Genomic DNA, 25,878 nt, shown 5'->3' with positions numbered 1-25,878 from the left:
AGTTGTACATGCCAGAATGTAATTGCATACAGTAACAAAATGAAAATAGGCTTCTGTAGTCGGTGACAGCCTACAAGAATAAATATTAGCATCGTCCGCAAGGTGGCATTGCCCATATTTTGTTTCATGCCCCCACTCTACTAATGAAACACTGCCTGAACATTGGCAATAATTTTCACGCACGTAACCAGTCTATTGGAATACTTCTTTGATATCGTAATAAGGAAACGAAAGCTAAATAATAAAACTTGTGAAGTCACGGACTTCAGCATTAGCTTAACAGTATATCTGTAGTTGAAATCCCACCACCCGCCATGAAAATCTTGGAGCCTGCGAATAAATAATGTGCACCTTGAAGGCGATGTCTCTAATGTGATGCTAAAACAATGTGATACTAAAACTGTATCAATTGTGATAAGAAAACAAACAATACCACGTTTAACGCAAAGAATAAAATACAGGAATAGTTATTTTACAGTTTCACAAAACCAAACAGGGACTGATTATTATTATTAAGGCCGTTTGTATTTTTTTGTCCTACAAAACTTTGGCTGCCTGGTTTCTGTCATGTCTGTTGAAACCATGACAACTGTGACCGAAAGCGAAGCATGGCGAAGTGAAATTGCCTTCTCGAATTTCGGTGTTGTCCTGCCGTGAATAATGCATTTGCCGCTCGAAAGCAACGTGCAAGTCGTCATGTGTGAGGCAACCGCAAATGCTTCATTTGACGTCTTTTTTGAACTATATAAAAGCGCGTATGTGCACCTAATCTTAAACTGTGGGGGTCTTTGCATACGTTTCTGTTACGTTCATGCTAAGGCGGTGCAAGCGGCTAAAGTAGAAGTGACTGGAAAATTTACGTAAATACATTTCTTCATTTTCCAACACTAGCGCTGTCACGACCCCTGAATTCTCAATTTCTGAAAGAGGACCAAGTTTTTTTTTTTAAATTGGACCCCCATAACTTGCATAAATTTGTCTTGGTGCTATCAGGAGGGTTTTTGTTTCCTCCTTCCCCAATGCCTCTTCCCGGGCCAATCTATGACTTTTTTATATCAAACAGATGTGGATTTCCCGCCTACATCAGCGCGTTTCGCACGGAAGCCTATGTGGAGATAGGTTTATTCGTGGCCACCTGTTACTATGCGGGCATCAATGTGACGTGCATATATCAACGTAACGATCAAGACCTCCTTTATATTATGAAGAGACATCCCCTGAAAGCTGTTTCACCTCAAGTGGCAGTGGAGTGTGGTGCTGTTTTTAGAGGGCGTTTATTGCCTATCTGAAAGTGCCCATTGTGACATGTCGGGTACGCAAAGCTTGCGCATGTTGGGTACCCGAAGTTCTCATTCGTTTCTTCACTAGCAAGTTTCTGCCTCATATACCAGTACTAGTGGTGCCGCCAGTGACGCACTATGTCAAACGACAATAGCATCGCTCATTACACCCGTGTGCGGTGAAGTCAAATTTTGTTTAGTGTATTCGTCAAGGTCTAGGTCCTTTATATGTAAATAATTGACAAGTGCCTCTGTACACATGCTATAGAGGCAGGGTAACAGCAAGTATTTAGCTTCGTTGTTACTTCATTAAAACGTTTCAGCTGTGATTCTGGGTTCTTTTTTGGAAAACATCTACACCAGTACTGAAATTAATTGAACAATGTCACGTGCCAATCATAGGCTACCTAAATGTTCATCGCTAATTCCAACCCTCAGTGTTTTGCAGGCCAATAGCTTGAATACTTTTCCAAAAACTAAGACAGTGACGTTGACCTATATAGCTAGTGTTAAGGAACCGATTAGTTTTAGGTACATATTAATAGTCATATTGAATCTATGTTTCGCAGTGCGACAATCATCACTGCTTTACTTTATAGTTAATCTCTAAATGAAAGCTTTTATGGTATGTAAACTGTGTTTCCTCAAGCTGTTTGTTGCCTCACGCAAAAGCACTAACGAACTGACTAGAATTGCAAAGAAAGAGACACCATGCAGGCCATGAAAACAGAACACTAGTCAATACGCAAAACAATCTTTAAACAAGATAGGCAGTGTTTTTGTTAAATAGCTTCGTGATTGAAGACGCAATGTTACAAGTTAGAGGTTCCCTGACGGGTATTACTAGTATTGGCCAATAATGCTTACAGCCGTTTCTTAACGTTAGCCAGTGTTTACTAATGTTTGAAATCGTTGAGCGGTGCGATCCACAAAGGCCTAAAAGCAACATGTTTCTTATGACGTTGCAATGAAAAACAAAACAAAGCAACTAGTTATACCTTTGATGACGTAAAATCTCGCGCACTCCGATTCGAAATCCCTTTTCTGCGTCGTATTTCGACAAATTTGAGCACTAATAAATGAAATGGTGCGATTCTGCCCAGCAACCAACTCAGCGTTGAAAACGCTGTCATCAAGTCCATAAAGAGGGCAACGAGCTCTGGTCATTCTTACCGTATGGCCTGTGAAGCAACAATCGAGCCGAGAGGGTGACGCTGCTTTTTTTTTTCTTCTTTGCTGAGCGAACATATATAAGGGCACACACAGACAGAACACTGTGGAGGGTAGCGCAGAAGTCCAGTTTTGTTTGCGGCCCATCGTAAACAGATGGCGCCGACCATGCACAGCGTGTGCGAGATGGATAAAAAGGTCCTAGTCCCCCCTTCTCCACAGCACCCACCTATATCGCTGTATAACGTCGCAGCGTCATGGATTGCTGCTGCTTGTCTTGCTTGTCGGTATTGCTCTGCTGCGGGCGAATGTATAGGGGAGAGTGATCGGCGGGGTGCCGCGTGACCGTACTGGCTGCCCATCTGAGCAAACGCTGAATTGCCACTTTGCTCACCCTGTTGATAGCATTACAAGGCACGGTTGTAATTTTTTTGTCCGATAAAATAGTAATGCGTTCTTGCTTGTTTGGGCTTGGTTTGCTTGCTTTTATTTTCGAGGTATGGTGCACTTTTTGTCGTGTTGTCTCAATCACGTTTTTTTTTTTTTGAAGAAGAACGTTATACTTTTGGCAGTGTGACTGATTGTTTTTTAGTCGACCCAGGGCTGCATCATAATTAAAAGACACGTAATCATCAACAAAACATGTTCAGGACTGTTGGGTGTCAAAATGACGATACGACTTGAAGGTGCGAAACAATAGGAGAACCCGGAACTTTTTATCGCGGATCACGGGTGTTCATATATGTCTTCAATATATCAATATTTCCGCCATGGCCGAGAACGAACCCCACGATTTCGAGCTTAACAGCGCCGCATATTAACCTCTGAACTGCCACGGAGGTTTCACATACAGCTTCAAATCACCAAGGGCAATCACTGTTTTATTCACTCTGCTTCAGTGCTTGCATCGGTGTTGAACGATGAAGCAACCACTTACTTCCGATCGAGTACATGTGGAGTTTCCTATCTGACAAAGGATGCCTATTGATCATGTTTAGGTTCTATTATACCAGAACCAGAGACACCTCTAACAGTGGTCGCTGTCTTGGATGTTTCTAAATCTTTTCATTTATGATTGAGATGAATGTTTGGGTTATTTTTCGTCTGTATATAAATGCATTGTAGGTGAATTGTAGTGTTATAGTACTTGAATGTACTTTCAGTTGTTTTTTGCGGTTATACAATTTCGTGCGTATGAGACTATTCTTTTTTCCAAGCCGAAATATATAAGTCCCATTAACGAGTGATCTTACTTCGTTTTCGTTCATGAATGTCGTGTTTACTAAATTCATATAAGGTGTTATGCCTGGGAGGCTAACCGGAACTGCATTGTTTTTGCGAAGGGTTCAAGCTGGTATCGTCTAATGTAACTGGAATCAACATCGCTAGACTGGCTATGCAACCAGCGCCAAAATGAGCGAGCGAGCTGTCTGATGCAAGGGGCATCAACCAAGGTGACAGTCTGATGCAATCCACAGCATCTTTTGCGGTGAATGCGCGGCAAGCCCCTTTACCCACGGGTCTGATTCAAGCCAGCGGTCAGCGGCAGTTCATGATTGGATGCTTTGAACTACTGGCTGATGCAAGGGTCTTTTGGGGTTATAAAAGAACCAAGCTGTGCGAAGACGAGGGACAACGACTGAAGATATCCCGGGTCAGCGTCGTACGTCGATGCGAGCCCCATAAGCTCTCGGCGCCAGTGCCGAATATGTAATGCCTTTGTCGCAGTGAATACACAATAGCTCACCTTGTCCGCTCCGTCTATCAGCTCTCTGCAGATGCAGCCATGAGCTAAGACACCAGACACCCAAAAAATGCAAAATGGAGTTACCAATGTCGTATGAAAGCACGCACTTCTCCTAGACAAAGCCTGATGACATATATTTGTGGGCAAAGACGACGCCACAAAAACATAAACTGTACACATAATGTAAAAACCTAGAAATAAACAAAGAAACTTCAAATAAATCTGAGAAGCACCCCGTGCGCAATTGAATCAAAAGTGATAGGCATAACCCTAAGCATTCGGAAGACAACAGTGGATCAGAGAACAAACAGTGGCAGTCGACTTGAAATGGACGGATCTGGGAAGAGAAAAAAAATGACATGAAAAGGACTGATGATAGTTAGTCTGTTACAACATCAAAATAGATGCCAAGGAATGGAGGCGATGGGCGAGGAGGGCAAACGATAGCGTGCAAGAACAAAACTGAGGAATCTGCAGGACTAAAATAGAATCAACTTGCGCCAGACACGGTAAGTTGGGGATTGTTCTAAAAGTCGGGACGAAGAGACTAGTGAGCCAAATCCCGCAAGTCAAGCGCCAGGCCACCAGTGACACGTCACTGCAAGAGCTTAACGGCTTTCTTCGGCGCTAGCTCTGCGCTATTTTACATTACTTCTCTTCACGCATCCGCAGTTTACGCGACAACAGCTCAAAGAACTATAAAGTTTGAACAAAAGTGGCACAATGACCCACCAAAAATAATAGATTAAGGTTGACGATAATGCACTTTGACAGAACTGAAAAAAATCTAATGAAATATACTGTATAGTGAGTGAACAATCACCACTTCATTGATTACCTTGAAACTGGCCGTAACTACATGTGAAATCTTTATTCACAATATGTCATCATTAGCACCAGCAGCCAGACGACGTCTATTGCAAGGTAACAGCATCTTCAACGCTTTTTTAACCAACGCGATGTACTTTTTTGTCTATGGTGTTCTCGCAAAGTACTTGATGAAAAAAAATAGCTGGCTCTTTCTAACACATTCGTATCAGCGGCAATATAGTTCTTCCCTGTGGATGGCTACCGAAAATAGTGTAGACGATGGTTCATTCGAGATGATATAGAAGGCCAGGACAAAGGAAAGAATAAACACTGTAAACAAAAATAAGCCGAGATAACAGTAAACGACTTGTCCTGTAGCGCATACCCCGATGGGGTTTTATAAACGCCGTCCGGAGGAACTAAAAAAATCAAAGCATATTCACGAAGTTGATGATGACGAGTGGGCCGAAGCGCTGGAGGGTTTTATCACTAAACCGGTAAGCATCCACAAATATCGCCCACGACATTACCAAAGACGTGACAAACACTGTATATATTTACACAAGAAATTTTATTATTCGTAAGGAGTAGGTACACATTGTTGTTGTTCCCCCTTCATTTTGATGGCTTTATGGTCAGTGAAGTGGTGGATTGATGATGGGGCATTGGGGAATGTTTGCAAGAACAAAGTAGTGGGCAGTTTGCAAAGATTTTATAATAGGCGGTCACGCACAAACAAGGAATGGACACAGTGGGACAATCTATGTTTCTTTCACGTGCACCTGAATACAAGTACACGACCATCTTGCATTTTAGACTACTTTGCTTATTTTAGACTAAGTATTTGCTTTATGGTCGGTCAAGTATTGAATCGGTAATGGGAGTAGTGAAATGTTTGCAAAGACGAGGCAGTGGGCAGTTGGCAAAGGTAGAAGTGTATAGGCAAGCGGTCTCGTATACATACATACATACATACATACATACATACATACATACATACATACATACATACATACATACATACATACATACATACATACATACGTACATACATACATACATACATACATACATACATACATACATACATACATACATACATACATACATACATACATACATACATACGTGCAAGGAATGGACAGACCCACGCCTTTAGGAGCTTCGCCCCTAAAAATTTACTCCCCAACAGAAGGGGTTTTTTGGATGTATATAAGAAAGGTTTTATTTACATCCATCGGGGAAGTTTGTCAAGTCAGTATGGGAGTAAAGTACACCGGGGGACGTTTTCAGGTCATTATGGGAGTAAATTTTTACATCCGCTGAGAGAAAAAAAATTCACGTCCGCAGCCATACCAAGCGCAAACGGAACTTTAATTCAACTACCTTCGAAGCACATAATATTGATCACAGTACATGGTTGATATGTGGGGTTTAACGTCCCGAAACCACCATATGATTATGAGAGACGCCGTAGTGCAGGGCTCCGGAAGTTTCGACCACCTGGGGTTCTTTAACGTGCACCCAAATAGTACGGGCCTGAAACATTTCCGCCTCCATCGGAAATGCCGCCGCCGCAGCCGGGATTCGAGGGTCAGCAGCCGATTACCTTAGCCGCTAGACCACCGCGGCGGGGCTGATCACAGTATACAAACATGCACAAAACGTTCACGTAATATTACACCTCTCACACTCACCACAACTTGCCGCTCGCCCATGCACACCCACGCATCAGTCGTCGGGTATATCGGGTAATATACCCGACGACTGGCTATATAAATAAATAAATAATAAATAAATAAATATATATATATATATATATATATATATATAGTGGGAGCAATAATTCAATGGGCCAGTTAGTCTTCGTGAAGGTATGGGATATGAACATGCACGGTAATGGGAGTAGTGATCCTTGTTGACAACGCTCCCGTTGTGCCATATATATATATATATATATATATATATATATATATATATATATATATATATATATATATATATATATATATATATATATATATATATATATATATATATATATATATATATATTGAGGCACATATACTGACCTCCTATGTAGGTCGTTCTGGAGGGACACTTCTAATTATTAAGCAATGAGCACGCACGGCGTAGGTATAAATTTGCGGTGGCCTTATGTAAGCTAATAAACACACATGCGTTTTTTTCTAAGCCCGCCTAATAATCAGCACTTTTCAACTATAGCGTAAGTTATTTGTCGTACGGGCTGAATTTGCATTATCAGTACTGTGTGAGTTCGTAAAATGCACTGAATCGTGCACCAAGCCCGAGCGGCTGTGCATTAACCCTTCAACGATGCACATTCAGCAGCTCCATTGATGAACCGAGATACACCGCCGCTACCGCGTTCGACGACTAAGCCTCACTAAGGAGTACGGCACGGTTATGCGAATAATGACAGCTGGCGATCACAAAATGCTCGCTGCTGTGCAGTTTTCGTCTCGTTATTATTCCCATGCAGCAAAATAGGTGTCCGCTATCCACACAGTTTAAGCTATGGAGTGATGGACTTAAGCGAAAGAAACGAGACGGATCGCAGTCCCGATTATTGCTGCTCGTATGCATTGCATTGGCATGCATGCCGTGCGCCGGCTCTGTGTGTCTCCGCCTCGTTTGGCGCTTGCCTTCGCGTTAGTAATTGGACAGCTTCGGTCGCAATGCACAGAAGACTGTTATTAATCGGAGAAGCATTTATTTTTTGTGATACCGATTCTTTGCTTCGCTGGTGTTCGGTGCTAGCTCGTAGAGCTCGCCACGGCAGCTGGCGCGCAGAACGAGCTCACTTAGACGCCGGCTTTACACCGACGGCATAGCGAGGCCTTCTTACGGCTTAGATATGTCAGCCGGTGAAATGCCGGTGATGCTCTGAGAAGCCACCGTCGGCAGTGTCGGGGTGAGCGCGTCGCCAGCGCAACTCTCACATCGGTTTATACCGGCCAACCTGCCGTAGTCAAGCGAAGCCTGCTGCGGACCGCTTCGAAGCTTTAGACGGTGAAACTCCACGAGCAATCGCTGACGATCTAAACAGCTTACTTTTGTTACCATTAAATTATACTTAAAACTTTTTTTTGTAACTCGGTATCAAGCGAGACATTCGCGGCGTTTTGTTGAGGAATCGGACTGATGTCGAGCGTTGTTCAACGGTGCGAAATAGCTTGAAACATTCACACTAAACACCAATCGGTCGTTGAAAATCTTCGCTGTAATGATAATTTTTTGCCTGTTGACTGATGCTCACACGGTCAGTCAGCCATATAAGCCACTGCATGGTGTTCACACCGACGTGCTAATAAGATGCCCATACATACACACAAGCATATACACACACGCACGTCACGACAAAAAAAAAGGATTTTTAACCACGTGACCTGAAACTGCATTGGGAGTTTAAGAAAGTCGTGTCGTTCATAAACTCCGTCATTAAGCAGGGGGCGTTTTACGACGACATGTGCCGAGTTCACTCGGCGCCAGGGAGTAAATAATAGGGTCAGGCGAGTTTCGGGGGCTGATATGCCAAAGAAACTCCTATCTTGGCTAGTTCTTGCTTACGGTGAAGTTATCATGATATGATGCAGCTTCTGCCTGTACATTAGACGCACTCATAAAAAAAAACTAAGCTGGAATATGATCCGCATTCTATAATCACATCAGTGTAAGTGCGAAGAATCACATAATATCAAAAATAATTGCAAGTGTAACTCTGTTGAACACAAAGTCACCACAAAAAAGAGTTACCTTACAAGAGTGTAGACAACATCATGCACAGGCGTCGGTTCTCTGAATATCACATTGCACATGTAGTAGGATTAGAGAAGTTCCTTTCATTGTACATATTTGGTGACAAGCCTCGACATTTCGACTGCATGACGGCTTGTCTTTGCCCAGGTTCTTAACGGCTCAATAGGAGTCAGCGGATAAAAAAACAAACAAACTTAGAAACCTTCGGTATAGCTCACGCAGAAGATCACGCAAAAGATCACGCACTTCAATATCCTCAAGAAAGCGAGAATTATTGAATTTTCAAGCATGCACTATATGAACAATATAGTATACTTAGGATACAAATGGAGACCGGTTTACATTTGTTATCTGAGCAATCTACTTCTCCTAAATAAACCCTGGCGTTCCAGGTAACATGTTACACTTTCTCCGATATATTCACGTGCGTTAGTTGACAAATGAGCCCAGTTTAAACCTCGCGTTTCACTTGTTTTTAGAGCGTTAAATGAGACATACTGTGCAAAATTGATATAAGGTGGCTCGAATGTTTCAGCAATGTTATCAATTGTAGTTTTGATATAGCTGGTATATAAGTTAATGGTAACTTCGACCGTAAGCTTGATCTAAGGTAATTATTGGCTATGAAAATGGTTGTTGTGTACTAATAGTCTTTTCAATGTCCCGCGTCATGCAGGGATGTTCTCTACTCGGTATTCTCGACCAACTGAACAAAGTATCTTTATATGTGTTTAAGCACGAGAAATACCATGTATAGAGCGTGATTACTAATTAGTCGGCACATGTTTGTAACGGCATTTCTGGAAAAAAGAATTTGCTTCCGTGCTAGAGTCGTGTAATTTGTTTTAGGCATACCTTTACATGACATAGCAGTCATATTCATTATCAGCAAGTGGCGAATTGACATTATTCAGCCTCAAAATTCTGAAGCCCTTAGCTTAATGAGGTGCATATTCGTTCATAATGAAAGTCATGCATATCACTAACACGATTATCAATCGATGCATTGACCTTTTATTAGGCAACCTCTGAGAGGTTCCTTTCCCTAAAGCGCCTTTGCACGGCCTCCAAGATCAGAAACATAGCGAGATTTTCGCACGTCACCTGATTTTGAACCGCCTCAGTGATTGGCGCACCTTTGACTCAGTGGTGATGCCATGTGGTGAAGTCAGGTCGAGACTATAATATTGACGTCCTGACGTCATAATGATGTCATCTTATACTAATCACGTCATGACGACGTCGTGATGACCTGATAGATATTTTATAGAGGTGACATCTGAATGAGGCCCTATAGGGGCGTCATCTCGAAATGATGATTTCTTTTAACACTCGTGTTGACGACGCCGATGACTGATTTTCATCTTTTATGGGACATGTAAATGTTTCGCCGTAAAAATAATGAGCTTCGAAACCTTCACGCCCCCATCTCGCTTTTGTACATTGTGATCAATATTCGAATTTTATGTTAGCATATTTTGACGTCTATTCTTATTTATGATGGAGTGGTGGTATCGCGGAAATTACCAGCTTCCTAATTGATTGATTGATATATGGGGTTTAACGTCCCAAAACCACCATATGATTATGAGAGACGCCGTAGTGGAGGGCTCCGGAAATTTCGACCACCTCGGGTTCTTTAACGTGCACCCAAATCTGAGCACACGGGCCTACAACATTTCCGCCTCCATCGGAAATGCAGCCAGCGCAGCCGGGATTTGAACCCGTGACCTGCGGGTCAGCAGCCGAGTACCTTAGCCACTAGACCACCGCGGCGGGGCATTATTAGCTTCCTAACCACCAGCACTAGTTAGCACTGACTCAATGACTCATATGTGTTTCTTGAAGCACAGAAATAACAGAAGAACATTCTAATAAGGTTACCTTGAAAGCTTTTTTTTTGCAATGGGGATATTTATATGGCGAAGCCTGCTTAGAGCTTGCTACTATAGAAACAAGGAAGGAAGGAAGGAAGGAAGGAAGGAAGGAAGGAAGGAAGGAAGGAAAGAAGGAAGGAAGAAAGGAAGGAAGGAAGAAAGGAAAAAAGGAAGCAAGAAAGAAAGAATGAAAGAAAGAAAGAAAGGAATAAGGAAAGATAGAAAAAAGAAAGAAGGTAAAAACAAAGAGGGAGAGAAAAATAGAAAGGAAGCATGAACAAAAGAAAAAAAGAAGGAAAGGAAAAAGAAAGAGACAAAAAAATATAGAAATGTTTTATGATTTCAGCAAGGGGAATATGAGGTTGATTCAGGAAATGTATGGCAGTGGCGAGCTGAAAGCTTGCGGACGGTGATGAAACAAATTTTGAGTTCACTGACTTGACATATAGAGGTGGAGAGCTTGAAGTGGTCGTGCACAGACCACACAATTAGTTCGTTTGCTTGACTGCTTGCCTGGGGTGGTTTAGCTTCAAGATATGAGATAAATAGCAGTTCAGGGCTCCAGAAGACCACACTTATGTGATGTTTTGACCATCCGGACTCCTCCAATACGGCGCCTATGATAGCATGAGTCGCTTTGAGACGACACTAAACTTCTGAAACTTACCAACCAACCAAAACTTCAACTTGATTGGGCTACCTTGAGAGTTAGGGGTGAGTGATAACACAGGTAATGGTTATACTAAATAATCACGTATCGCAAAACTAGATTAGGAGTCGAGACGGGATGAAGACGAGCATTAACTTTCATTCAGTTTATAGTAGTGCCAGAGCATTAAAGATGTCGCCAAATTTCCGCGAATTGTGTAAAGTGCGCAAGATTTTGTTTTTTTTTCTTGTCAACTATAGGAACGATAAGTAGACTGGCATTAGTAGAAGAACAAGCCAAGGAGTACAGAAGGAGCCAAAGTCAATATTTTGTTGCTGATTAGTTGAATGGGCTGACTATATACATGGTAATTTATTTTTCGAAGCAGCAAAGCATACGTTAAGAAGATAATGAAATGCAACAAGGGGGCCACAAAGCCATCCGGTCGCCAAAAGTAATATAGAGACGGAAATTATTCAGAAGACGGTGAACATGGCATAATAGACGCAAATCTTCTATCAGCAGTACCTAAAAGTAATCTAAGAAAGGCAAAGTGACCTCAATATTTTGAGCTTTTATCAGTCTTAATACTTGGTCCTTTCATTTTTCAATTTTATATAGATCAGCCTGCCTTGACTACATTCAGCACTAGATAGTCAAGCTCTAAGTGCGTTTAGTTTTATATAGTTTAAATTATTTTTAAGTTTTTATTAGAGAAACTGAGTTTGATCCAAAAACCTCTAAACAGAGCCGAAACACCAGGCAAATTTTGCCTGAACTATACTGTACGCCGTGCTCTGTTTCTTTAATTACTCGTTCATTATTTAGGCAGCAATGTTTTACTTTACTGGTACATGCCCGGCAACAGAAGGGCCCATGGCTTTTGTTAACAACACCAATCTCTTGTTAACAAAATAAAAGGAAAGGTGTACATTCTGAACACTGTGTTTAAGTGGACTTCCAGTTTTGTTTGTCATAAGGTCTCAAGCTCATTGTCGCAGAATTTGAACCAATACTATGCCAGCCTCTGCCCTAATTATACTTAGTTGTTAATTATAAAAAATGCTTGAATGTGTTGTTTTAGTTCTGCAGCATGGACGGTGTGTACTTCGTTATATTTGTGATTATTTAGTGAACGCTGGCGGAAAAATTCTTCCTGTGCTTCACGTGTGTACGTGCCTCGTTTGCTTGATATTGTCCCCAATATATTAGTGAATATGCCACAATTTATTGAAATATGGTGATAAATGTAACAAGCATGACTGATATCATTCCACGGGGCTTTTAGAAAATAAAATAGCTTCAGACAAAAGGTAAAACCTATGTGAGACACTTCAAATACTTGTACCACTTGGTTATTAGAGCTGCGGAATTCCGGGCAATAAAAAAACGCTGAATACATGTACCGCTTGGTAATTAGAGCTCTGAAATCTCAGACAATTAGGTACTGGCTTACTGAACTTTTGCTAAGTAACGTCGGCGTAATAATGTAAATAAAATTCCCGGTAGGGATGAAATCGACCAATGACAATAATCTAAGCATGTAGGCGTGAATCTCGTGTCTCACTTACGAACACTATACAGCGATGGTCAAGTTACATTCGACAAAGTGGAGCTGCCGTAGCAGTATGGTAGTAATTATCTCGTGTTAGAGGAGGTCCTCATGGTCGGTCATCGTGGGCGTGCCACAGGTTCAGGCCAAATAAACCTCGCTATGTCCTCTCTTCATCATTCACATCCCGTCTAATATCTGTCAACCCCTTCCTTTAAACGCAGTGCCACCGGAGCTGCCCGTGATCGTGGATGAATCCGGGCGCAGCCTGCACGGCACCGTGGGACCTTACGACGAGGGATCTCGCCTCACACTCCTCTGCCGGGTCAAAGGAGGTGAGTCTCGGCCCTGACGCCCCCGCCACCTACGCGCCGCATGGCGGCATCGCTGCTGGCGCGAAGCTCGTCACACCAGCGACTGAGCACGCGGCCCTAATGAACGCGCTACGTTAGTGCTAATGATCCAGTTCTCGAAGAAACGCGGCCGCTGGAGTCGTCTTCGCGCTAACGGCGTGCAACATCTTTAACCACATCCGCGCCACCACCGCCGCGTCTCCGCGTCTTCCTTTCTTAACGGGGGCAGTTTCTCGCGCCTCCTGGGATGCGCCTAGACGAGCACCGAGGCGGAGAAACACGTGGCGTCCGAGTCAAGCCGAGGCGTCGGATGGCAGTGAGCGGCGCGGATGAGTTGTTGTCTTGAATTGTAAACGAGGAGGTGGGGGAGGAGAAAAAATGGCATTTCTGGAGAGAGCGTGTGTTGCATCGCCACTCGGTGGTCTTTTTGCGAGTGGAGCGTGTTACGAGAGTAGCAGAGAGACAGCGGGTGCTTAGTGCTTGGAGAGAAGGAGAAGGAACTTGACGAGGCGCAGCGCATTCTAAATGCCTTCCATTAAGCAAAGGCGCGGTTTAGAATTAGGCACCACTTTGAGCACCGAGTCGCCAGCGCGGTTTCAGCGGTGGGAGTTAGGAAGCCCCCGACAACATGGAGGACAGCGTCGACGATGTATCCGAGTGTCGCGGTGCAGATATGAGAATGGGTTCTGCGCCTAACGAACATCCGGTATCCTTTTTCATTTTTTGTTCCACTTTTTTGGGCTGCGGAATTGTTTTATTGCTTTCATGATCTGTTTATATTGCGGGTTTGTTTTATGGTGGGCGATGGTGGGACTCAGAAGCGCGCGGCCTAATGGTTATTAGCCACTTGCGCACAGTGAAGCCAAACAGGAGTTATTCATGTGGGCATTTCTCGGAGTACTTGAGGTGTCCGTGTTTGAATTGCATGCCCCTCCCATTTGAACCTTCCAGTCTCTACTAAATACCAACTTTGATGCGGTAATCATATGGTGGTTTTGGGACGTTACACCCCCCCCCCCCCCCATATTAACAAACTTTGATGTAGTGACTTTCAGGCGGATTTGCCACGGTCAACTACAATCTTGACACAATCCCGACGCTTCGTTGCGTTAGCATTATCCTCTGCAATACGCTTAATTTTGGTTTGAAATTGCGCTACCATGGTGTAAACTGAAGCATAATACAAAATAAATAAATTACTTTTTCGATAACTCACACTGCAAGAAGGACGCAGACGAAATACAAGACAACACGAGTGCTTGTGTTGTCTTGTACTTTGTCTGCGTCCTTCTTGAGCAATGAGTTATCGAAAATGAACTATTACAAACTAGCCCGAATTTCCCCTCTTGCGAAGAAAGTGCTGTCAACAGCTGGTTGTTCCACAAATCACAGCCGAGGTAATGCGATTACTTATAGCTCGCAGACTGCTGTGCAACTGTCATTGCAAAAATACAAACTCTGAGTCACGAAGCATATCTTGCGCAAAAAGTAATTCCTTAAGCAGCCACAATAACAGCATTCACCTCTCGGTAAATCAGTTTATTGATTATGCAGCCCGGTACATCTTTAGGTGGCCACGCCATTTGTTTGTTGAAGGCATATGAGCCTACACCGATGGACGTGCATTATAAACTGACGTCATCAGTCGTCCGGCTATTCATAATGATGATGACCAATGATTGATTTGTGGGGTTTAACGCCCCAAAACCACTATATGATTATGAGAGACGCCGTAGTGGAGGGCTCCGAAAATTTCGACCACCTGGAATTCTTTAACGTGCATCCAAATCTGAGTACATGGGCCTACAACATTTCCGCCTCCATCGGAAATGCAGCCGCTGGAGCCGAGATTCGAGCCCGCGACCAGCGGGTCAGCAGTCGAGTACCTTAGCCACTAGACCACCGTGGCGGGGCAATGATGATGACCAAACTTAACGAATAAGCAGAAAACTGATCCTCCCCTTTTCAGAGGAGAGGGTGCACAACCTGGATGACGGCCCTAATGCGAAGCTATTTTAGTCACACGGAGGGGCAACCGCTGGTTGTGTTTCGATCATCTGGGTTTGAATTATTGTGCCTCCTCATGTTGTACTTGACTCATCGGTGCGGAAAATTGTTGCGCAGCATTCAAGTGAGGTAAATACTTTCCTGCAGATTGAATCTTGCGTTCATTCGCTCCCCCATGTTTTCTGTGTACTGCAAATGTTGCCCTTGTGATTGGTGTTAGATTGTTATAGAGAATAAATAACGTTTCAATGTAAACGCCAAGACTGAAGTTCAAGGACGTCGTGTTGTAGTTATAATTAAAAATATCCATGGTTACTCTTGAAGTAACAACTTTCTAGCGTTAACAGTCATGCTCCCCGTGAGCATACTAGCAGTATAAGAACACTAAGTTCACGCTAAACGTGACTAATAACGATACAATTGGCCCCTTAGAAAATCTTTCTTGTACATAGCCTACCACAAAAATAAACAGCATTTTCTTATTCAGGCAAGTAGTTTCATGAAAAATATTCGGACTTCCCGGCGAGAAACCAATATAAAGTTCCCCGTCTGGAATACACACTCTGCAAACCTGAAAGCTATGGAGCCTCGACTCTCACTAGTATGAGAATAAATTCATGTCCAGTCATGATTGTATAAAACAGAAGTCCGAGCTAAGAAAATCTTTTTTTTCATGAGTCCAGGCTTCGTTAGCTGGATTCGCTTTTTTTGCATTTGGCTTATGACACTTAAACAACACCAGGTCGTGGAATTCACGCACTAAAGAACATGTTTTGGAAAGCTAGCAAGTCTCCTCTCCCTCTAGAAAAAACCATAGCGATAAATTGTGGTGCACGAGCACACTAAACAATTACACACTCGTACGATATTTTCATTCGTCTGGTTCGCGCGCTACGTGCCCTGAATGGAGAAATGCCGACACCATAGCAAACAAATCGACGTGCTCGGCGTGGTTGAAGTGGTTTATACGCGTTGACGCCATCACACTCGTAATGTTGCCGCAGCAAAAGCTATGCATAGCGGCTGGTTCATCCCGTCCACTCCTCTTGAAGTGCACGACAGCAGCCCGTCAAGACTCTATGCAAAGTAAGCACACTCGGTACTGTTATTTAAGCAATACAGCTCAATGGACTGGTTGGCCCTTGTGATGGACTGGAATTCTTTGCTCGGCAATTGTGCCTATATTCGTCGGTTTGCTCACCCTTGTTCATTGAGTGCGCAATGACTTCCTGTAAGTGGTGTGTTTACCTCAAGTCTGGAATCTTCGCATTGAATTTCTCTTAAACGTTAGCACATTTCTAGCCTGACTCCTTCCAAGTTTTCCGAAACAAGAAATTAGAGATATATGCCAAAACTATAATGAAGTTTTCATGAACTAAAACTTGTGAAATTAGAAAAAAAAGAAATTAACGTTTGTGAGAAGATGTAGCCACGGAATCCTAATTATATTGAACACAGCGATAGAAGAAAACAGCAAAACTTTAGTGAAACATGGATAATTTGGGTGACTATTTTTGGGGAAGCCTTAAAATTGGGTCCTACTGACTTAGCAGCACGTTCGGTTCTGTCAAGTTCCTCTCTGCCTTTTTTTCTTTTCCTTCTCGTCTGTGCTCCTCTTTCTCGTCCTTATATTTCTCTTTCATAATCCGTCAATGTAGGGCAGCCAACTGGATGTCTTTCTGAATAACCTCTTTGCGTGATTCGTTCCTTTCTTCAACCCCATCAAAGAGCACTCGCTGGTTGGCAGTATGAGAGATGAACAGTTAAGCCTCTACATGGTTCATTGTCGGGGTAGGTAAATTCAACGTAAGAGAAGCTTTTCAGACTGGCCCAGCAATTCACTTAGATGTATCACAAATTGTGCCACTACTTTATTCACGCGTCTTCTTCTGCTGTCTATATTGCGAAAATTTGTGTATATGCCTAATTACCGCGAGGAACGCTCAAGTAAGAAAGTAATATTCATGAATTCAGTGAACAAGACATAGACGGTTACTGTGGTTTAGGATGACGTCGCAAAATACTTCTTCAGTTTAGAACAATGCTAAAAAGACAGAGAATTCAGAAATTGCACACACTTCCAATTGCGGTCTGCCTTTTAGTGTTATCAAGCTTTTGGCATGTGAAATCCATAAAGCTATTAACAAGTCAGTAATAATATTATTATAAATAAGAAAATTATTATCATCAATATTACTATCATGAAGGTGAACGCCCTAAACGGACACTAAAGAAAACAGTAACCTAGTTAAGATTGATAAGCGGCACTCTGATAACCCTAATGCTATTAGTTTGACTCTCATAAGTTCATTTTTATCAGAGAGCATCAGGGTGAAATTTTACTCTTGAATGTACCACCAAAATCTCCGCGCATGACGTAACAACTTTTAAAATTTATTTTTAATTTTTTGTGACAATGGCGTAATGAAATTTTCTGAAACTTCGTTAGCTAGGTCCATGGCATCCACAGATGAAAGTTTGCTTCACCTTTACCAATTATAACATACGCAGGACCCAGTAGGTGCCATCGAAATTTATGACGTCATGGTATTTGGCACGGGAATCTCAAGAAGCGTGTCCACCCACATTTTCTTTTCGTGCGTTCTCTCACTTACATGCCGTCGTGTTGTGTCAAGAGGAATGTTGTGGGGGATTTCGGAATTGTTTTTTTACTAATACGCGAGAAATCGTCCTTTCTGTTGAGCGTCCTCTTGAACAGGCTATCACATGAGGAGACTGACGGATGTTCCACGACGGTGGTGTCGACATGAGAGATCCAAAAATTATCATTACGCAATGACGTCACCATATGACGTCAGCATCATGCCATACTGAGCTCATAAACAGTGACGTCACGTTGTGACGTCACCACAGGCAGTGGAAACCAAGGCGAGGGGCAGGAAGCTGACAAAGTCTCCTATGCTGGAGGTATTGCCAAACAACTTTGGGGGCAGAACGCTTTCGCAGAGGTCCAGCAAGCTCTATACATCGACCTATAGAAGAAAAAAATAGCTGCAGAGTTTCAGTAGAGTAAATTAGGTATAGAGGGAGCAAATACACATATGACTGAAGTCGACGAAGCTCTGTCTGCTAGAAGTTCAACCAGTTTGCCAAGATATCTTCGTAAGTTTTTAAGCTGCAAGAGATCTCTGAACTCAACTCTATTTTCTCAAGCTTTAGTTTTCATAAACTAGAATTCAACGCAAACAGCAGCATAAATATCTGTGTTTTGGCACAAAAGGCGTTGTTGAAATTTTTTAAATGCAGTACATGCCTGACAGTTTCAAAAGATAATACCATGTGCCAGCGCAATCTATATAGAAAGAAATATAGGAAAAATGGGGATGAAGATTATGAAGCGAAATTGTAAAATAGAAGTGCATTTGGAAGAAGCTTCCAGCATAGCGAAATATTCTAGTTTAGGAAAGACGGATATCCAACACTGATGGAAGCATCAGCAGACATTCGTTCTCGGACCGGAAAAGGCTCTGGAATCATGCGGGACGCCATTCACTCGATAGAAGCGGGAGTAAAACTTTATTACTTCGACTCGATGGGAACATTGTTCGCTTTATCTAAGAAACGCGCAGCTGGAAATACGAGATTCCCTACTTCATTTCAAAAACCAATGGGCGTCCACGGCTCTTGAGCCATTTCTGCCAGTCCGGTTCACCCCGGATGCGAAAAAATCAGCACGCGGTGAGAATTAACACCGAAGAGCAGTGCACTTCGCAATGCGCTCGCCTCTGATGAAGAACTTTCGCGGTAAACCGTTAATGGAAGGATAATCTGGTGGATGTTCGCGCAGATAGCAATCGCCCCACGAAATCGCTTTCCCGCCGTCATAGTGGATTCTTTCTTCATTCGTCAGTGAGCCGTATTAGCGGATAAGGGGGCTTTGTCACAGTCGCATAGTGCCAATTATGGATGGTGTATATCAAAATTAATGCTAAGAGAAACGGTAGGAGCCTACACCCAAGTAACACTCAAGAAACAAAATGAGGTGTGCCGTTTTGCTTTCAAGTTTTATTATTTTTTTGTAGCATATGCTTAGCCTTCTATCCGGGTTAGCAAAATATTTTCGATATTACTAATACCTTCGGGAGTGCAGTTGAGGCCACAGTATCTTAAAAGGCTCCCCATAAGCCTAACAGATGTGATGACGTGCAGGAACGTAGTGTTTCTATTACAGCAGGTGGCGATTTGTATAGAGAGTGGCATTCTTGATATTGCAGCTTTTGTAGGAAGGAAATGAATGCCGATAGGCTAATAGCGCGAATATAGGAAGGTAACATACGTAATATAACTTCACAATATTGATTAATGTTGAACTAAGTAATATTTAGTTCCTAATAGAACCTTGTGAGAATACATTGTATTGGATATACAAGGGCCTCCCCTATATTCGCCACACTTGTGCTCGAGTAATCGATACTGTTCGATAGTGCTCGGGAAAACTAGAGGGTATGCTCATCGTCATCCGTATACTTTCGCCTCTTGCCCACTTAAAAACATGGAAACACAGAAAGATGAGCGACATTCTCTAGTCGTGTTTGCTAAGCTGGCCTGCAAAAAACGTGAACTATGTAGCGCAAAAAAATATTTGATTTCACCTACAACAAACCTCTTCGCTCATTTGCTCAAGTACGCTTAGAAAACACATAAATGGGAATAGGGAGGTGGGTGTCACTCTTTAGGGTGTAAAGCCAACTTACGCGCTGTATTGCAGAGAAAAATATCGACAAACATGCCATTTCTCAACTGAGCGTCTGCGCCTATGTACACCACGTCGCCCCTATAAAGTAAATAAAGCAGTCAAGACTGGTATTAAGCCTTGACTGCTTCACCTCTGATGCAGCTCAGAGGTGGTAGATGCTGGTTCAGCGAGCTCCTTGCGTGATACGTCATTCCCGTACCCTACCTTTCGAGTCACCTGAATGTGCATGGGCCAATGAATGTTGCCTTAGTGACTGGGCTTGTTGGTTGTGCATACGTGAAGTTAACAGGGCGAAAATAACACAGGGAGACAGAAAATAGAAGGGACAACAGTGTGACCCTTTTCGAAAAAGAGTGAAAAATGTTGGTGGTATTCCATGTATGTACTGTGTCACATCATAACCTTAAGAAAATAAAACAATGCCTCAGCCTGAAAGTGGTTTTCCGTGCTCCTGAGAAGTTGTCCCTGTTGGCAAACAGGGCCTACTCGGTAAAGAGGTGCGGTAAACAATGCCTGATCATGCACAGGATGCAGTTTGTCGACAGTGTGTAGGGCGTGGTGTGCAGAATCCTATTGTCTTGCGTTGCGTGTTACGTGGGCCGGACGGGCAGATGCCTGAACGAACGCTTACGGGAACACGCCAATAACGTTCATACTGTCAAAAATGGCTTCCTGGCGTTACACGTGAGCACGTGTGGGTGCACTGTGTAGTTTTAAAGGACCACAGTTCAGGATAGGATTAGAGATGAGCATGCATGCATAACCTGTGATGCTGTTCAGATGGCGCGTAAAAGGAGCGAGTGCGTAAGCTAGCCATCCGACCGAAATCTCTGCTTCTTGAGATGCCAGGGTTGGTGCAGCAGGCCCCAGTGATTGTTGATATTTTTATAGTTGCGGACAAATTAGACCAACTGTGAGCCGTCCAGCGGGCCGAGGCCACCGCCAGAGCTCAAGGGCTCGTGGCCGATATCTAGGCGGAGATATATGCCCGGATCCCTGATCAACTCGCCGGACTTTTTGTTTTAATAAAGTTGCGTCTCTCTCTGCAGACAAATTTTCTTGGCAAAGAAGCCAAACTTACAAGGGGGAGTTTCTGCACATACCAATGACATGCATTTCGCACCGCTGTGGAATGGAATGGCTGTGCGCGATCAGCGCTTCATGCGGACGCAGCCGTCCCAATTATACGTCAAAAACACAGCTTTCTCACGAGTTTAAACACTCGATAAATTGAAAAAATATGAATATCTTACAGGTGTGAGCTGCGTCCTGTGTCCAAGAGCTACATATAAAAGAATGGATGCAGTATTTTTTTTTATCTCGCGTTAAAAATATGGGCTCAATTGTTGGGCTACAGCCATTAGCGGTAGGATACGCGTGAATAGTCTCTGTAGCCTTCGCTGCATTGCCAAGAAAAGTTGCCCACAAGCATAGTAGTTTCGTATCTTTGCACAGGTTTTCATTGTATTTTTTCGCAATTTTTGTTGGTTACTCGAACATTTATAAGAGCCTTCTTGTCAATAAAACTTCAGTTAAAAGTCAGCGGTTGTCCTGTTTAAGTAACACACTCTTTGCCATGTGCTATTTTCACGCTGGTTCTCTAGAGAATGTTGCCTGTTGTTATCCGAACTGCGGGAATACTCTATATTATTAATTAACGTGTACTTGTGGGCCGGTTGGCTCATTGCTGCAGCACACGACGGTGCACACCAGTGGTTACGGCGAACGCGAACTCAAAAGGAGAGCACAAGTGTTCTCTGTTCATGTTCGTCGTTTCGCATGGCACGTGCTGTCATATGCAGTTATACTCCAACAGAGTTCAACGAGAATGGTGAACGGCGGATAACTTTAACGTGCCCAAGTGTTCTCAGCTACTCACGTAAATGATGCTATCGTGTTGGTCACCCAGCGCTTGATGCGCGAGTTTTGATTTATTGCAACGAATCTTCAAGTGTCGGAAATACGAAAATGTATCCTGTGTAATTTGATCCGTCCGCGCGTACACGTTTTAAGGAACGATGTTTTTCACGCCAACTTGGCTACATTTTAACAGGGATTTCACGATCGATAAACTTCATGTGTTATTCATCATATTGCGAAGAAGTGAGGGGGAAATGTGTGAAGCCAAACATTTTATAAGGCCGTTCTCGGCACTACGCGTAGTCGCTGAAAGAATCCTTCACGCCTGGTCCTCGCAAGATTAGCTCTTTTTCCTCCACCAACAGCCTTTCTAGAGTTAGGGCGAGGGCACAATTTTTTCTCCGTGACCTAGAACAAGCTCAAAGGAAAAAAAAAGTATAGTCGCAGTTGAAGTCGGCGGATGGGTGTGCCTGCACGTCCGGGACTTTCCCGAGTAATGTCACGCTACACGGTGCTTCGCCGCCCGGAATGAGAGGCAATCCTGGGCAATAAGTGAATGAACTCAGTTACCTTTGCGACAAAGTAGGCGCCAAAGAAGCGCAGCCGCATAACGGAACAGCAGCCCGAGAAGGAAACGCGAGGGAAAAATTGGGAACGGCAAAGAGCCTGGGGAACGACTTCCGTGGGGTTCCGTTATTAATGTTTGACGGGCGAATGATAAATGGCAGTTTGAGCCGCGGCTACGGCGTAGGGAAGGTGGACCCACGGGGAGTATCCCTCGAGGACTCTAAATGAAAAGTCGCAACGACAAACCATTCTGGCCTATCCGGGTGCCCGTATATGTCCCATGTGGAATTGGAATCTCGCGTCGAAAGGACAAGTTTAGGCGTAGAATGGCTGATTCGCTCGACGACTTTTCACGGTACCGACCCTGTCGAGTATAAAACAAATGCGAAAACCCACACTAACGAAACTCAACCTGAATCTATCACGACCTAGTCTGGCAGGGTGTACGGAACCATGGCTATACACATGTGTGCTTGAGTTGGCGGTGCAGCCTAAATGTTTCAGAATGGAATCCGAACAAACGCAAGATGTTTAAGACGAAGAGTTAAATTACGTAAGATGTACGTAAAACCGCATGAACTGAGTTAGGATTCATCAAAACGAATGCATTAGTTCAAGAGAGAAGGATTAATTGACAGAAGAAACAAGACGGAAGAACAGTTGAGGCACTCGACGTTTCCGTGTTGCTTTATGGAAACGGCAAAGTTTCAATTGATTCGCCTTTTGCTCTTTCGACCACACTCGCATCAGCCGCTGGAGCTCACGGCAGACAAGCTCGCTTCAAAATAAAGCAGTGGAATTATCATAGAGAAACTAAAAAAATAAAGCTCTCTGTTTGTTTATGCTTAGCAAGGTGGCTGAAAAACGAAGAGCTGAAAAAGGAATAGGAGATGATGCCACCTTGTGGTATTCCTAGATACACAGTTGTTATCCGAAAGCCGCTTGCGCGGAACCGAATTGCTTGGAGGCTTCATTCGTTAGCTTCTTCGTGGTGGAAAGCTCAAACCATATAGTGCAGGAAGATACGGCTTGTGGTGTGAGCGGCGAAGTAACCTTTTCCGACTCTGGTAAGCCTTGTGAAGATCAAAGTAACCGCGCTGCTATGGCCGTACTTTTAGATAATATTGATGCAGGTTGTTATTGCAGTGAAAGTAACAAACAGGTCCAGAACTCTTGCCTGAGGCCGTAAGATCTTGACATAGATAGTTGATAGTCTCTTCCCTATAGAAATACACTTTGCATGCAGATGAAAAAAAAAAAAACATGTCTACTCTTCACATGTACAAATAGTTTAAGTTATTTTTGCACTACACTCAATCTGTTTTTCAATGCAAAAGTATTGGTGTGAGTCTGATTACACAAAAAAGAAAAAGCGAAAAAAAATAATCCGCACACGAGATCTAAAACCGGCATGGTAATGATATTGCTACATGCATGTTGGCGTTTTGAGGGACGATGCGCGTGTGTGCAAGAAGAAGAGGACGAAGTGTGGTCTCCGCTCAGTAACTAAAAGATTACCGTGCTAGGGAACCTTAAACTTTTCAGATCTTTAGTTTATAATTCGTAGCGATGTCTGTCAGGAACAAGAGATGGTTTGACCGCTTGCTCAGCCAACACTTTACTTTTTTGGCTGTTATATCTCTAAACTAATTTTTCAGATTGGCTTTAATTTCAAATTAGTTTTATTTAAGTATTCGGCCGCCCGGTTCTTGGCCCATCCCCCTTGTGAGTGAGCGCCATCCATCTGAGGTCATCAGCATCAGCATCAGCATCAGTCTAGTCAGCCGGTCACGCCACTGCTGCTGGTTTGAAATATATTTCATCCACAGCCTCGTCAATACAGCGTCTCTTCTCTCCCGTAACAATATCAGAGGATAGCCAAATTCGTCAAGGTATATGTTCACATTAACGGAACAATTTCGACCAGCAAAGCAATTTTATATGACAAAGCATAACTAGCAGCTCATTTATGCATTGACAGTGCATTAGAAGTGAGCTAACTTGTCACAATAAGCCAAAGTGTTTTAGCATTGATTATCCCAACAGGAATATTAAAATCATCGTGTACTGGTTTGCCCAAAAACTGACAGCAACATTACGTCGTCTCTTACGTGGTCTCTTATATTTTGAGTTTTAACTCAACACCGACAACGCAGGCAACCAGCGACGTTCGAACATCTTGCATAAGCAGTTTTATTTTCAGGTTTCATTGCGTCCGAGAAGTACGTTTCTTTTTCCTGTGGCGAAAAGCGTATTACACCCCGCTAACTTCCTTGTAGGCTACAAAGACCTACCTCATACTAAATTTGGTATTTTCCAGTGCCTTGGCTGTTAATTGTAACTTTTTAGGCGAAAAGTTATAACCTTTCACATTTTGGAGATACCAGCAGTAAAAGCGTGGTTATGAAGACGTTATCACAAGAGCAAAATAAATTCAGCACAGCGCTTAAAAGAGAACTTGTCTTCGAGTTGACCCCTTGCATGGTAAGTGGTATTTGTGCGGGCGACATCGGCAACCAATACCATATAAGGGAACCGAGCAAGCTCGACATGAACACCCGTTTTAGGAGTAGTGATAGAGAAAGTTATATGGCTTCCATGGAAGCAAACGGCAACGCAGGAGCTTAAGAATTTTCTTGTTAGTTTCAGCGCACAAAAACGTTGCACGTTGCGGCACTCGTGCCGTTGAACATCGCCAACAAACTTAACTCTCACACAGTTCATTGTGACTGGGAAGGATAAACAAAAAAGGGCGTCGTAAAGTGCGTCGAAAGCGTGACAGCGAAGATGCAAGTACCTTGATTGTGGAATGCACTGACGAATAATTCATGCTGCTCAACCATGCCGTTCTTGACGCCTTCCTATGGAGAAAGAAAATGACACAAAACGATGCTACAAAAGTTGTTCAACACACTTTTGTAACTCATTACCATACGAAGCACACACCTATTGATTTTTTTATAACATGTTCTCTTCGATCGATCCTCCTGATAAAATTAGCATGCATCAACACTGTGCCACTATTGATCATATTTTATTTTCCGTTCTCTCGTACGCAGAAATCATGCCTTATTAACCCTCAATATTATGACACGCGCTCTGGACGCATTTTTCTCGTCGCTAATAGCATCAAGCGCAGTGTCGCACAAATGCGAATGCTCCGCGACAAAGTTCAAACAACTCGAGCGCACTTCGCGAAGCTCGATAAAAAGATGAATCAAAGCGAAAAAAAGAAGAAAAAATATAATCTAGCTCACCGGCAAAGACGTGCGGTGCTTTTCCTGGGAGCTCAACCAGGTGTTAGCGCGGTGCATCCATGCAACACACACACACAAACAAAATCGCTATTAACAAGGCGACAAGGCGAAAATCGGGTCAGTCTGAATCAGGTACTCGCTAAACTACGCGCTGAGATGAAAGACGGAGAGCGCGGAAAAAGAAAAAAAAATGGTTCATGAAATGAAGCGTGACCTTTTAATTATTCCGAGGTGGTCCATAGGAGAACAAAA

At 43.1% G+C, this 25,878-nt stretch overlaps 1 protein-coding gene across 1 annotated transcript in view; it reads left to right on the top strand.

The window, feature by feature from the left end:
* Positions 1 to 25,878, top strand: part of LOC119177880 (neural cell adhesion molecule 1-like) — a 272,880-nt gene that overhangs the window by 181,570 nt on the left and 65,432 nt on the right. The window contains exon 4 of the mRNA XM_075887327.1: positions 13,090 to 13,200. Within this exon, the coding sequence (XP_075743442.1) occupies positions 13,090 to 13,200 (111 nt within the window). The remainder of the gene's footprint in view (positions 1 to 13,089; positions 13,201 to 25,878) is intronic.

Source organism: Rhipicephalus microplus, chromosome 1, assembly GCF_043290135.1.
Source record: "Rhipicephalus microplus isolate Deutch F79 chromosome 1, USDA_Rmic, whole genome shotgun sequence".
NCBI lineage: Eukaryota > Metazoa > Arthropoda > Arachnida > Ixodida > Ixodidae > Rhipicephalus > Rhipicephalus microplus.
The sequence above is the reverse complement of the archived record's forward strand: the minus strand, read 5'-3'. Positions and strand labels throughout refer to the sequence as shown.